This window comes from Erythrolamprus reginae, chromosome 3 (assembly GCF_031021105.1).
Source record: "Erythrolamprus reginae isolate rEryReg1 chromosome 3, rEryReg1.hap1, whole genome shotgun sequence".
NCBI lineage: Eukaryota > Metazoa > Chordata > Lepidosauria > Squamata > Dipsadidae > Erythrolamprus > Erythrolamprus reginae.
This window is the reverse complement of record NC_091952.1, coordinates 132,090,757-132,104,202: the sequence shown is the minus strand read 5'-3', so window position 1 is coordinate 132,104,202 and position 13,446 is coordinate 132,090,757. Positions and strand designations below refer to the sequence as shown.

Genomic DNA, 13,446 nt, shown 5'->3' with positions numbered 1-13,446 from the left:
TTTTTATATCACATACATGGTAAGACATAGCATTGGAGTGTTTTACTAGAAGGCAAACTGAGGTGGAGGAGGCTGGTCCTTAAATTGTAGAAAATTGTTGCTGGAACAAATGTATTCTGCTCTAGATGCAAAGAGGTATAAGAAAGTATGATGCTAAAAAAAGTAACTTCTTATAACAAGAACTTGTTCTTATAACAAGAAAAAGTGAGAACAAATAACAAAAAGGATAAACCTAGGGAGAGAGGAAGGAGGAAGCCCCTCTCATATATTTCTCCAATTTTCCCAGGATCATAGACTGATGAATAAAAGCTTCTCACAAAGTTGCTTCTTTGAATCTTGAGATAATAGCATTATAGCATTTATATACCTCTTTACAGCCCTAAGAAGTTTATTGCCCCCAACAATCTGGGTCCTCATTTTACTGACCTTGGAAGGATGAAAGGCTGAGTCAACCATGAGCCTGCTGAGATTCAATCACCCAAACTGCTGGCAGCCGGTGATCAGCAGAGGTAGCTAGCAGTACTGCACTCTAACCACTGCACCACCGAGGGTCTATAATGGATAGTCAATTGTTCAGGGATACAGTAGGAATTACTGGTAGAAGGCACTTGTCTTTAAGACACTAACATTATTTTAGCCCTGATATCACCCTGCTTATTTTTTTTTTTAGTATTGAGAGGCATCATAGTTGGCACAGAACAACAACCATGAATGAAAGGGGGGGGGACATCTGAGATAGTGTTCAAAAAGAGGCAAAAAGCAAAGGAAGCCCTTTAACTCTGCAGAATTCTTGAAATACAGAGGCAGCAATGATCATGACCTTTCTAGTTAGTCCAAGTGCAGTTGACCTAACAAGTGCTTTCAAACGGATATAACTAAGCATGTTTCTGAAGAAAAGTTGGTGAGGACACAAGAAACAGCTACTGTTAAATTATTATTTTTAAATCTACAGTAGATTAGCCAGGACTGTAGGCTCATCTGAGCACTCACCATGTATTTCATGGGTTAGAACAGTGCTTCTCAAATACCAAGGCGCATCCCCCCCGGGGGGCATGGAACAATGCCAGGGGGTGCATAACCCCAGGGAATGTGCTTTTTGTTCTGCAGGGAGTATGATGTGCATCCTACGTGACACTTGTACTGGTGACGCCATCGTGTTCCTCGGCATTGTCTCCAGAGCAGCTCATTCTAAAAGAAAATGTCTTGCGAATTCAGTCAAATTTCTTGAACGCGCAATACTTTTTCTTTTAGAATGGGCTGCCCTGGACACAACACCAAGGGATGCAATGGAGGTACCAGTACAAGTGTCTGGTAGGATGCGCATCTCGTGGTGGGGTACAATTTGGGGGGCAGGTCAGGTGGGATGGGCCGTGAAATGTGTGTCAGTGGAGAGTGGGGGGGCACTAAATGTTTACTTCTTCCTAGGGGAGGCATAACGGAAAATAATTGAGAAGCACTAGGTTAGAACAAATGAAAAATTTCATGCTCCTCCAAAACAATAAAAATAAGATGTTTAAGTTTGTCTTAATATGAAATTCCTTGCATTGGCAAAGCGTAGATGCTGTGGCATTTGTTATAAATGCAACAGCCACAAAGGATTGGAAAAATATGGATTACAAATTTGATGTGCCATGAAAGGTCATTAAATCACCAAAGAGTTTTCCATAGGTGGAAACAATTTAAGTAGACATTAAGATTAAAGATCGCCATCGGTTATCAGCATCAAGAGAAAATTTCATCAGTCTGTTCAAAGACAAAATTAACAGATTAACAAAGATGGAAGGGATGTTGAAGGTCACTTAGTCCACCCCCCACCCAAGTGATGAAGCTCCCATAACTTCTGAAGGCAAGCTGTTCCATTGGTTGATTGTTCTCACTGTCAGAAAATTTATCTTTATTTCCAGGTTGAATCTCTCCTTGTTCAGTTTCCTTGTCTGACCTTCAGGTGCTTTGGAAAATAGTTTGACCCCCTCCTCTCTGTGGCAGCCTCTCAAAAACTGAAAAAACTGCTATCATGTCTCCCCTGGTCCTTCTCTTCACTAGACTAGTTCCTGGAACTGTTCATCATATGTTTTAGCCTCGAGTCCCCTAATCACCTTGGTTGCTCTTCTCTGCACTCTCTCTAGAGTCTCAACATCTTTTTTATAGTGTGGTCATCAAAACTGGATGCAGTATTCTAGGTGCTTTATACTTTTACCAAGGCTTTATAGATTGGTATTAGTACTTCATACTCTGAAAAATGCTCTGAAAATATTCATTAAGGTAAAGGTTCTTCTGCATGCGTGCTAGTTGTTTCCGGCTCTAGGGGTGGTGCTCATCTCTATTTCTAAGCTGAAGAGCCAGCGCTGTCCGAAGATGTCTCTTTGGTCCTGTGGCCAGCATGACTAAACGCTGAAGGCACAGGGAGTGCTGTTACCTTCCCAAGAAAGTGGTCCCTTTTCTTGCATTTTTACGTGCTTTCAAACTGCTAGATTGGAAGAAACTGGGGCAAATAACAGGAGCTCACTCCATTATGTGGCACTAAGGATTTGAACCACTGAACTGCCGATCTTCTTACCGACAAGCTCAGCATCTTAGTCACTGACTTACCAGGTCCCTTAAAGATTCATTCATTCACAGTGCTAGCTTTGAGAGAGCAAGCATTTACACAATTGTAAAGTTTCGTTACAGTTGTGTAAATGCTTGCTTTCTCAAAGCTAGCACTGTGTGACTTTTCAGTTCAGTGGTATGCTCCAAATAGTGGACATTTTCTTAAAATTCAAAATTCACAGCTGGATTTATGCTATATTCCAAATGTATATAAGAAGAAGTTATCATCTCACAAATTCTACACAGCTGTACACATTTTAAAAAATGAAATAAAGCCATAAAGTTATGGCAGCAAAAGTCAAAGAGAAGATTTTGGCAAATATAAAATTGACAATATATTATTATGATTCTGAATTGTAGATTTGACATCAGTCATATGGTACATGAGAATTGAATCATTTATTTTGTAACAACAACAGAAGCTCATGAACATATCCCTGCTATAGGGCTGTTATAGAACATTTTTTAGAATCTATTGATACTTCTGGTACTACAGAAACCACTAATATGGCAAATGCACTTCTTAAAAAGCTGGAAGAAAGGAATTACACTAGCTGGCATAAGAAATCAGGAATATGGTTAAGATACCAATATAAGAAAGCAGGAGCAGCATTAAACTCTTCATTTTTAAAAAAAAATCCTTTGTAATTTTCTTTCACTGAATTTGCTTGTCAGTGATGCTGCATCAGCTTTTATCAAGCTGAATTTAAAAAAATAATAGAACACATCTATGTGTTTTATGCATAAACTTCTCTATAGGAGATTTTGAAATAATATTTTGGAACTTCCTCTGTAACACTAAAAGCACAGAATGCCATATAATAGGAAAATTGAGTTGATGAAACTTATCAAACAGCAGGTTAGGAAGACAGATGATGCCAGAGTTTCAATTAAGGAGAATAATCTTTAATAATAAATATTTGTGGGGAAACAGTGGGAATCAGAAGAAACATCTAACTTTGTATTTCTTTATGGCATAACAATTGAAATAAATGTGAGTAACAGATTCTAATATTCTAACTCTGAAAGAAAGGAAAAGATGGGGCAACTGGTAAAAATATAGTCATACCAATAAATTTACCAGTCAGATGATGACTGCATAGAAGTTCCCATTCGCTTAAGTATACAACAATCACCAGAAGAAGAAAAAAAAGTCATGAGACATGGGATAATTCAATTAAAATCCCTAATAATTAAAATTAAAATCCCTAAACACAAGTAGAAAGACTTAACTACTTACTAGATTGTATGATGCAGTCAGCTGAAAAACATTTCCTGTGGCTCAAAGTGTATAACAACATATTTGAGATGATAAATGACACTCTAAAATTCCTCTTGGTATCTGAAAAAAACACACATAAACAATGCAAGGGACATTATTAACAATATTGAGACATGACATGTTCAATATTGATGAAAGTGATTTGGGAGATAAATTGAAAGCATTTTCAAGATTGAATCAATAAATAAAGGATGCTTGATCAATGTCATCACCCTCTTTTATTGCTCATTCACCATCCATGTATGCTGAGGTGTCCAACATTGCACTATGAAGTTTTTTGGCAAGATAACAACACTATCTCTCCAGATAGTGTTATCAGCCATTAGTCAATTAGCCATTAGCTCCTGGAAAAAGTTTCAGAACACTTAACTGGGAAGATGAAGATATCAATATTGATGTCAAGAAAGTAAACTCTTCAGGTTTGCAATGACTTTGTGAACATCAGGTTCCCAGAGGAAGACCCAAGGAGGTGGGTAGGGATCTCAGCCATTATTCTACTCTACTCTACTCTGATCTGATCTGATCTATTTTTCACATTTCAGAACCACCCATGTCCCTCAAAGAGGGACTTATGGTTTGGTCTAGGCATAGGTCTGTGACAGATGGATTGGTCCACTAATGCTTAAATAGTAGTCTATTGTTTTCTCAAGAAGCCATCATCGAACCCAACTATTTTGGATAATTTTAATTCTGTTTCCAACCTTCCCTTTTTAAGGAAGATTGTTGAAATGGAAGTTTCATTGCAGCTATACAGAAACTTGGAGAAAATGGACGTATTTTAACCAAGTTTCAGGCAACATTGCCTTTTAGACCACCATCCCAGATTGGCTCCAACCCTCCTGGCCTTTTAGAAAGCTTTTAAGAGCTGGCTGTTTTCCTGGACCTGGGGTTTTCCTGACTTCCTTTAGTTGCCTTTTTTTTTGCTTAGCAAAAAAAGCATAAAGCCAGTCCTTCAAAAAATGAAAAATGCCAAAGCAGAAGCAGAGTGCCATAGTACTATGAGAAATGAGCCATAGCTGTTTAATGTGGAACCTCAAAAGATTGAAATCACAGAAACTTTGAGTAACAATTATGCAAATTATGGAAAGGCAAATATTAAGAATTCCATTTAGAAACCAAATCCAAAGTATAAACATTCACTATAGAACCAATATTAATGTTATCATCAAAGTGACATAAAAATTAAAGTATAAATTTGTGTGCCATGTTTTACACATAGAAGACAATGGGTGGGAAATACATGTTAGTGGAACTACAACTTTAGATACTCACAAGGGCGACCATCTATGAGTTATAGTGATGAAAATGTAGAAAAACCCTTATAGTCGGTACTGTATAAGTATACTTGGACTTTAGACACTACAAATACCAAATGGTATTGTTGCTTTGGGCAATGAACCTTTCTGAATTAATACAACCACCAAAGTACCAATGTTCTGGAGTTTTTATCTTTCCAAATGCTTTTCCTCTGCCCAAACTTTTAAAGTTGCTCAGGAAAGAATGCAACATCTCCAAGTAAAGTTAAACAAAACACCCCATAATTACAGAGATTCAGTAAAAGACTCAGGATAGGCTTGTATTCATCTCCTTGACTTACAGCAATTCGTTTAGTGACCGTTGAAAGTTACAACATACTGGAAAAAAGTGACTTATGACACTATTTCCAACTTACGACTATTGCAGCATCCCTGTAGTCACATGATCAAAATTTGGATGCTTGGCAACTGGCATGTTTTTATGACAGTTGCAGTGTTCCAGCGTCATGTGACCAGCTTTTGCAATGTTTTGGCAAACAAAGTCAATGGGGAAGCCACTTAATAGCCATGCTACTAATTTAACAACTGCAGTGGTTCATTTAACAACTATGTCATAAAAGGTCATAAAATGGGGCAAACCTCACTTAAGAACTGTCTTGCTTAGCAAAAGATATTTTGGACTAAATTGTGGTCATAAATTGAGGACTACTTGAAAGCATAAATTGCCCATACTGTAGACTTTCAGAAGGCTTTCAAATTTTTGCACCCAAGAAGCCACGGAAAGCATAATTTTTATTATTCAAATAGATAAAATTCCAATGCTTCATCTGAAAAAAAAGATTTATGATTGTTCTTTAGTCATTTAAAAGTTACTTAAAATGTTCCAGCAAGGCATTTTAGAGTTATAACCTGAAAAAGTTATACACCTTTTTCTTCCCTAAACAAGGTGCTAATGATCTTTCCGGCTTGCAGAATTTTTTCATTCTTACTCCCTTTGAAGATTTTTTTTCAGCCCTATCCAGGTGATAAAACAATGTGCTCAAGCTGAACAGACTAAGGACGCTAGCCAAATGAATACCTGGTAGGTAGATTTTTCTCCCTATTTTCCTCCCCCAAAAGTAAGGTGCATTTTATACTCCAGTGCGTCTTATACATGATAGTTCATTCTCTTCTACTGTAGTTGCAGAACACTTCCACATCCTATTAGAAAAAGCAAATAGGATGAAGGATAATTGAGAATTCCCTGGGCTTTGGCCCAAGCACAGGGGCAAAAGGAGCCCAGGAATGTACGTATTTTGAACAATTCCCAACCTTAGAAACTAAAATATTTGGGGCCAGGCTGGCTAAAACCGACCTGCCGCTTGTTTGCATTAGGATACAAATAGGATGAATAACAGGAGAGGAATTAAATAATTGGAGCCTAAATGTGATTAACCATTTACAGTAAGTAGATGTGCAAATAAATGCATGATTTATTTTTACTCACTTTTATTCAATGATTTCCAAAAATGTGGTTGTATGTTTGTATTTTAATTTACATAGCCAGATTAGCAGATCTGTTCCATACTGAAGCTACTTTCTCTAACAAATCTGTAGAGATCAGAATAGTTTTGGAACCAAGGTCACGACAAGTTGGCGGGATGTTGTCTTCCAGCTAATCCTACCATAAGAATTCCCAACTAATTTTACATGACTGTTATTTTTAATGCTTTATTATTTTTTTTTAAAAAAGTATGGGAACCCGTCATCTCTACCAATTTATTTGACATATAATTGTTGACTGGCTCTTCAGCTTTCATTAAATAGAGGTGGGGGTAAGAGGGTTAAGAGTCAGGAAGAATATTCCCTGGTAATGATTGATGTAGAAAGTACTAAGACAATCAAGGCTGAGGGCACAGTTCTTCTATCTCCTGCTGCAATAATGACATACTCATGCACATCCTTCATCAGTCTGACTAGTGATCTGGACTAACACACACACACTTATTTTTTTATTATATATCTATGATTTTGAATCAGTTTTTCACTTCTGGCAACTGCCTAGGCAAATCCCTGCAGTTTTCTTGGCAAGATTTCAGAAGCGATTTGCCATTGCTTCTTTTCTATGACTACTAGAGAGAGGACTGGCTCAAGGTCACCCAGCTGGCTTTGAATCCAAGTTGGACTAGAACTCACAGTCTCCTGGTTCTAGTCTAGATGACTTATTCACTAACTGGGTCTCCCGACTGTATTGCAGGCTCTTATATATCATGCAAATACATTATTTACTGAAATTATCTTTAAAGCTGGAAAACCCATGTTGTTGTTTGCAATTTTTCTTAATATACATATTGAATTTTGTCATCAGCTCTTCTAATATACTTTTTAAAATACAATTATATTTAATAAATGCTTCTTCTTTTTTTGCATGCAGCTGTTGCAAAGACCGATACACACACACACACACACACACACACACACACACACACACACTGTATTCTAGTTTTGAGTGCATCTTTCTTAAAAGTGCTTCTGTTACAGACGGGAAGGATATATCTATGTGTGCACATGGAATATGATGACTGCTAACACCCTGTTTGGCTGGCTGTTTATCACCACAATGATGAATCTGCTTGGAAGCTATACCATTTTGCTCCCACTAAAATTTGTGGCAGTGGTATTTCCATCCTTCTTTGCCACTTTTTAATAGATATTGAAAGATCATCAATATTTGGAGTAGCTCACTGAGTCTTTATTTGTCCTCCATTTCTCCATGGGGGTAGAAAAGCGTTTCAGAGAGATGGAGAGATCTTGGAGAATGCTTCTTTTGTACTTGGGAGGTGGAAAACTCTGTTTAAAAAAATCTTCATTCCAAAAATGGCTAAAAAAAATTCCTACTCTATTTTTCATGCCTAATCTTTAGATGCTTAGGGGTATGCATCTGTGATTTTTGTGAGGAGTCACAAAAATGTTTTCTGTCTTGTCTTTTGTTCATTTCTTGGTTTAACTTAGAGAACTGAAATGTTGCAATTGATTCACAGTCTGCTACACCGTTCACATTGTCTTTTTAATTAAATCATAGCTCATAAATGACTCTTGATGCAACGATGTGATTGTATGATTTTTAAAAAAATTGAAACCTAAAGTGCATGCTAATCAGTATATTAGTAACCTTAAGAAAATGAAAATTGCAAATTGAGAAATATAGCAAACAGCCAAATATGTAAAATGAAAAATAGAGCTTTAGTTGATTGTGGTGGAGTAAATATAGTAAAGGCAAGCACAAGGAGTCTATAAGGCACTCCATTCCTTATCCCACACCTACAACAAATGTGGTCATGTTGGATAGAGCTATCATATCTGGGCCGCAAAACTGATCTGCTACTAGATGGCAGCAATTAGAGTTTTCTGAGTCCCTGTGCTCCCACCTCTAGTGATCCTCCAGTTTTTTGCATGTCAGATATGGGAGCCCAAATCTGGAGCCATAGCAGAAAAATGATGCAGAATCAGAACAAATACCTGCTGCTGTCACTGCTGGTCCAAAAGCTCTTGTCACCTTAGCAACAACAGACTGGTTGTTGTGACCTCAGAGGCCTTGGTGATTTCCCCATTTATTGTTGCTAGATGATCCTCTTCCTCTTTCTTGCAAAGGAATGAGATGAGAAAAGAGAGGAGAGAGAGAGAGAGAGAGAGAGAGAGAATACTATTTATATCTAGGTTGACATGATCATTAGATGGCAATGAAACATTTAAAAAAAATATAACCATTTATTGGTCATCTAAATGTTTGCAACCCAGATATGTTTTGCCTTAGAGAGAAGGACTTTCAGGAAACAGAATGAGGAGGATTCCTGTGACTGGGGGAGGTAGAAGTGCTGTACAGTCTGATGTACATGTTGTCAGGCCGAAACCATTTTACTTGGGGTCTTTGGTCTGCCACACTTGATGCTATTTTAAAATGTATTCTTTACTGTGGCAATTTGGGAGGAGTAGTTGCATGAGGGCTGTCTGCATGTATCCATAACAAATTCCTTCTAGACTGTCATGGTCATCCTTTGTCTTTGCCCTCCTACACCTACAAGGAAGGAGATGGGAGTTTCTGCCAAGTTTGCAGATGAAGATTGGTCAATATGATGGACCTGGGGGGTGGGTGGGTGAAGACAAGGGTTTGAACTTTCAATTGGGTGGAGAAACCCCTGGGATTTCAGATATGGATTTCTCCCAGATGTGCCAATGTGGCTCTGTTAATAAATTGGAACTTTGAAGAATGCTTTGCCTCGGACTCTGATTTAGTTTTGGATGCTATTTGGAACCCTGACACATGCTCACCTATTGTCTGAATGGGCAGGGAAAATACATCCCCCTCCCAGAATATGACAGTTGAATATGACAGGTATATTTTAGGCAACTGAGGAAGTGAAAATGGACCCTTTGGTATTTGCATAAAAGTGACCATGCAATACTCCCCTTCACTTTCTCCCATATAGTCTTAGTTGCTAGAACATGAGGAAGACATTTGCTGGGAATCTTAGTCTCCTCTCTTGGGGAGCGGTCTTAATCTTAACTGCATCCCAAATTGTCTGAAGTCTTCCTCTGGCTTTGAATTCCCACCTCAAGTTAGTTGGATTCATCCCTTGTAATGTAAAGGAAAATATTTCTGTTTAGCTTATGGACTGAAACTTCTGGTCTAGAATTTCCCCATTTCTTTATTAAATATATACGGTATCTAAATCTATACGCCATCAAAATGACTCTGGGCATCATAAAATAACAATGTAAAACAATTAGAATGTTATAAGCATAAAAACAGTGTGCATTTAGACAGATTTCAGATATTGCTCATTTATTTTTATTTCAACTTGAATGAATAATTACAATTCCATGAAGGATATTGCGATATAAGATTTTCCTTTAGGGAGAAAAATAAGCATTTCCTTTTTCTTTGGGGAGTGAGTTGGTGAAGCATAAAATCTGGCTAGATCAAGTGGTGCGCTTCTGAAGTATAATTCCAGAGCTGACATTTCTCTGTTTACCTTATTCCTCTAGGCCTTTGACCTACTGGTGGAGCCACGTTCAGTCCCTCCTTTACTGCGGTGAGGCCTCTGTGCTAGGGACATTTGTTGAAGAAAGCCGCAGCTGCATCTGCCCCAATGACCACCCTTCTTGTCAGGTCACCATCCCTTGTGCTACGGGAGAAGGGCCAGAATGTGCTGCCTGTGCGGAAGATAACATCACTCAGTGTGGATCCTGCAATCCTGGCTATATCCTCACTTTAGGGTTGTGCCGCCCAGAGGTTGCAGAGTCTCTTGAGCATTACCTAGGGCTAGAAACAGACCTACAGGACTTGGAGCTCAAATATCTTCTGCAAAAGCGGGACAGCCGCATTGAAGTACAATCAATCTTCATTAGCAACGATATGCGCCTTGGGACTTGGTTTGACCCTTCCTGGAGGAAGAGGATGCTGGTGACACTGAAAAGCAACAAGTATAAACCAAATTTGGTCCACCTCATGCTGGCCCTCTCCCTCCAGATCTGCCTCACCAAGAATAGCACCTTGGAACCAGTCATGGCCATCTACGTCAACCCCTTTGGGGGTAGCCATTCCGAGAGCTGGTTTATGCCTACCAATGAGACTGGCTTCCCTGACTGGGAAAGGACTAATGTAGATGCCTCTGGCCAATGCCAAAACTGGACTCTCACTTTAGGCAGCAAGTGGAAGACCTTTTTTGAAACAGTCCATGTCTATTTGCGGAGCCGCATTAAGTCTCTTAACGACAGCTCTAATGAAACTATCTTCTATGAGCCTTTGGAAACAGATCCTTCTAAGAACTTAGGGTATATGAGAATCAATAGCTTACAGGTCTTTGGCTACAGCCTCCCATTTGAGTCTGATGCAATTCGGGACCTTGTCCTTCAGCTAGATTACCCTTATACACAAGGCTCGCAGGACTCTGCTATATTGCAACTGATTGAGATCAGGGATCGAGTGAACCGTCTCTCTCCCCCCGGGAAAAGCCGCATTGATCTTTTCTCCTGCTTGCTTCGGCATAGGCTCAAACTGGCCAACAATGAAGTGAGTCGGATCCAGTCCACCCTGCAGGCCTTCAATGCCAAGCTGCCAAACCCAGTGGAGTATGAGACTGGAAAACTCTGCAGCTAGCCTTAGGAGTGGGTAGGGCTACTCCGGTAACCCTGGAAAAGAAACTGCAACAATCAAAGGCCTTACTTTCATGCCAGCCCTTAAATTCCACGAGACAGCCAACAACCTGCCTCAGATGATTGCAGGCTCTGTGAACTTTGGGAATACGTAATGGCACATTTGGAATAGTTTACCTAAGAAGAGGCCACAAGGCAGTGCCGCTGCAAATGTACCACTCAAACACTGAACACATTGTCATTTTCCCTTTCCTGCCGAATACATCAAGGAACTATGAAGGAACCTGGAGACTGAGGAAAATAAAGTGACTGAAAGCAGCATGACAGGATCGGCAATCAAGCTTTTTTGCTCTGTGTCTGGCAGTTTTGGCTAGTAAGCCCTTAAAAAGATGGCGGAGAAGAGTTAGACATGATTCTTGCAGGTGTTTCAAGAAAGCCTAGTTTGAAAAACCCTCTTTAGTCTTTGCTTTCCTTGACACTGTTTACTTTTGTATTATTTTTATGGGTGTTTCTAACAATGGCATGGGCTTGATATTCTCTACATTCCCTTCTAAAACCACCATCCCGAAGCACATCTTTCCTGGAAGGTAGCTCCATCTCTGTCATTTGGGAAAATGCCTTTCAAAGATAGAAGTTTAGGAATCCAGATTCAACTGACTAACCATGTCTCTGCTTCACTTTTTCATTTGATTCCTGGAGCCATTATTTTAGGGTGTAAGCATTTAACTGGCTAATATCATTTGGAATATGAAAAGTATGCCTAAATTATCTTTTTTCTCTCTCCTTACACATCACACTCTTCTGTCCTTCTTAATCACCTGGTTTTCTAATATGTGATTAATTTCATAGGAAATTACAATATTTCCATCCAGGAAAAGTGACGCAGAGGCAATTGTTCTTAAATATACAGTATGTTTGGAATCTGTTTGGTTTGGCAAACAATATATTGTGTCCAAATATATTAATAATATATTTTGTTTCCAAATATATATATGGAATTGTTGTTAAATATATATTTGGAACTTGTTTGGTTAGGCAAACAGTATATTGTGTCCAAATATATAACAATATATTGTTTCCAAATACATATTTCTAAATTGTTAAAAACAGTATATATTTGGAAATATATATATTTAGAAATTTACCTATGTATTTGTTTAAAATGTTTGGTTTTTTTTTAAAAAAGCATTTGATTTTTGTAATTTAAAAACAAATTGGAATACAACGTTCCATTTCCTTGTGTATACTACTGCACACATCTTAGCCAAATGTATGTTTTATCATATTTTATAATGGGCAAGGAGAGACATTCTCTCTCTCTCTCTCTCTCTCTCCCCTCTCTCTCTCCCCTCTCTCCCTCCCTCCCTCCGCCCTCTCTCCCCCCCCTCTCTCTCTCTCAAAGAAAAAAGGAAAGCAGTAAACAATCAAAATACTTGACATTATTTCTTCAATAGTCTGCAATTTGTGCAATGTGTGAATGTGTTCTCCATTTGTAAATGCAAGGAATAAGACCTTTGAATCCAGAGTAACAGCTAAATTCACTTCAGCAATAACTTCAGTGATTAAACTCCCCATTTGTGTACTTAATTTCTCCTGAACCTGCAAAGCAGACACGATAGAAGTGAAGTTATTGCTGCAATAAATTACTGCTGTTGGAGAGTATGAACATGTCCCTACTGAGGTCAGGAAATTGAAAAATAATTTTGTGAACAGAATGAAAGATGCCAAGAAGGAACTCGGATAAATACCTTTTTCTTGTGTAAATCCCTGTCCCTCTCTTTCTTCAATTTCTGTGGCACTAGTCAATAGGGCAGCTGACTTTTCCATAGCCATCCAACAACCTTGTACCAAATCAAGGGTGTTATTGTCTGAGCCACCTGCCTTATTTTAATGGTATCACTCATCCTAAAGGTACGGGTCATATCAGGGTCATTAATTATAGGATTTAATTATCCAGGGTTGGGCACTGAAACTGCTGTGAAAGGCTCCTTTCGTTATCTTCTTATCATTCACAAAGGGGGTGCTATTTCTCCTTTATTTTCACTCTATTTCCTTGCCAGTTGCAATAATCTGGCTTCCTATGGACAGTTTAGCTAACTGGCTTCTAATCAACGGTAAAGTTCACTTGACCTCAGTATGTTCCCCAATACTGGATTCATTACACAGGATAGCCATATTGACCCC

General features: G+C 38.6%; 1 protein-coding gene across 1 annotated transcript in view; it reads left to right on the top strand.

The window, feature by feature from the left end:
* Positions 1–12,252, top strand: part of BRINP2 (BMP/retinoic acid inducible neural specific 2) — a 76,132-nt gene extending 63,880 nt beyond the window's left edge. The window contains exon 7 of the mRNA XM_070749040.1: positions 10,153–12,252. Within this exon, the coding sequence (XP_070605141.1) occupies positions 10,153–11,266 (1,114 nt within the window). The 3' untranslated portion in view covers positions 11,267–12,252. The remainder of the gene's footprint in view (positions 1–10,152) is intronic.
* Positions 12,253–13,446: the final 1,194 nt, after the last annotated feature.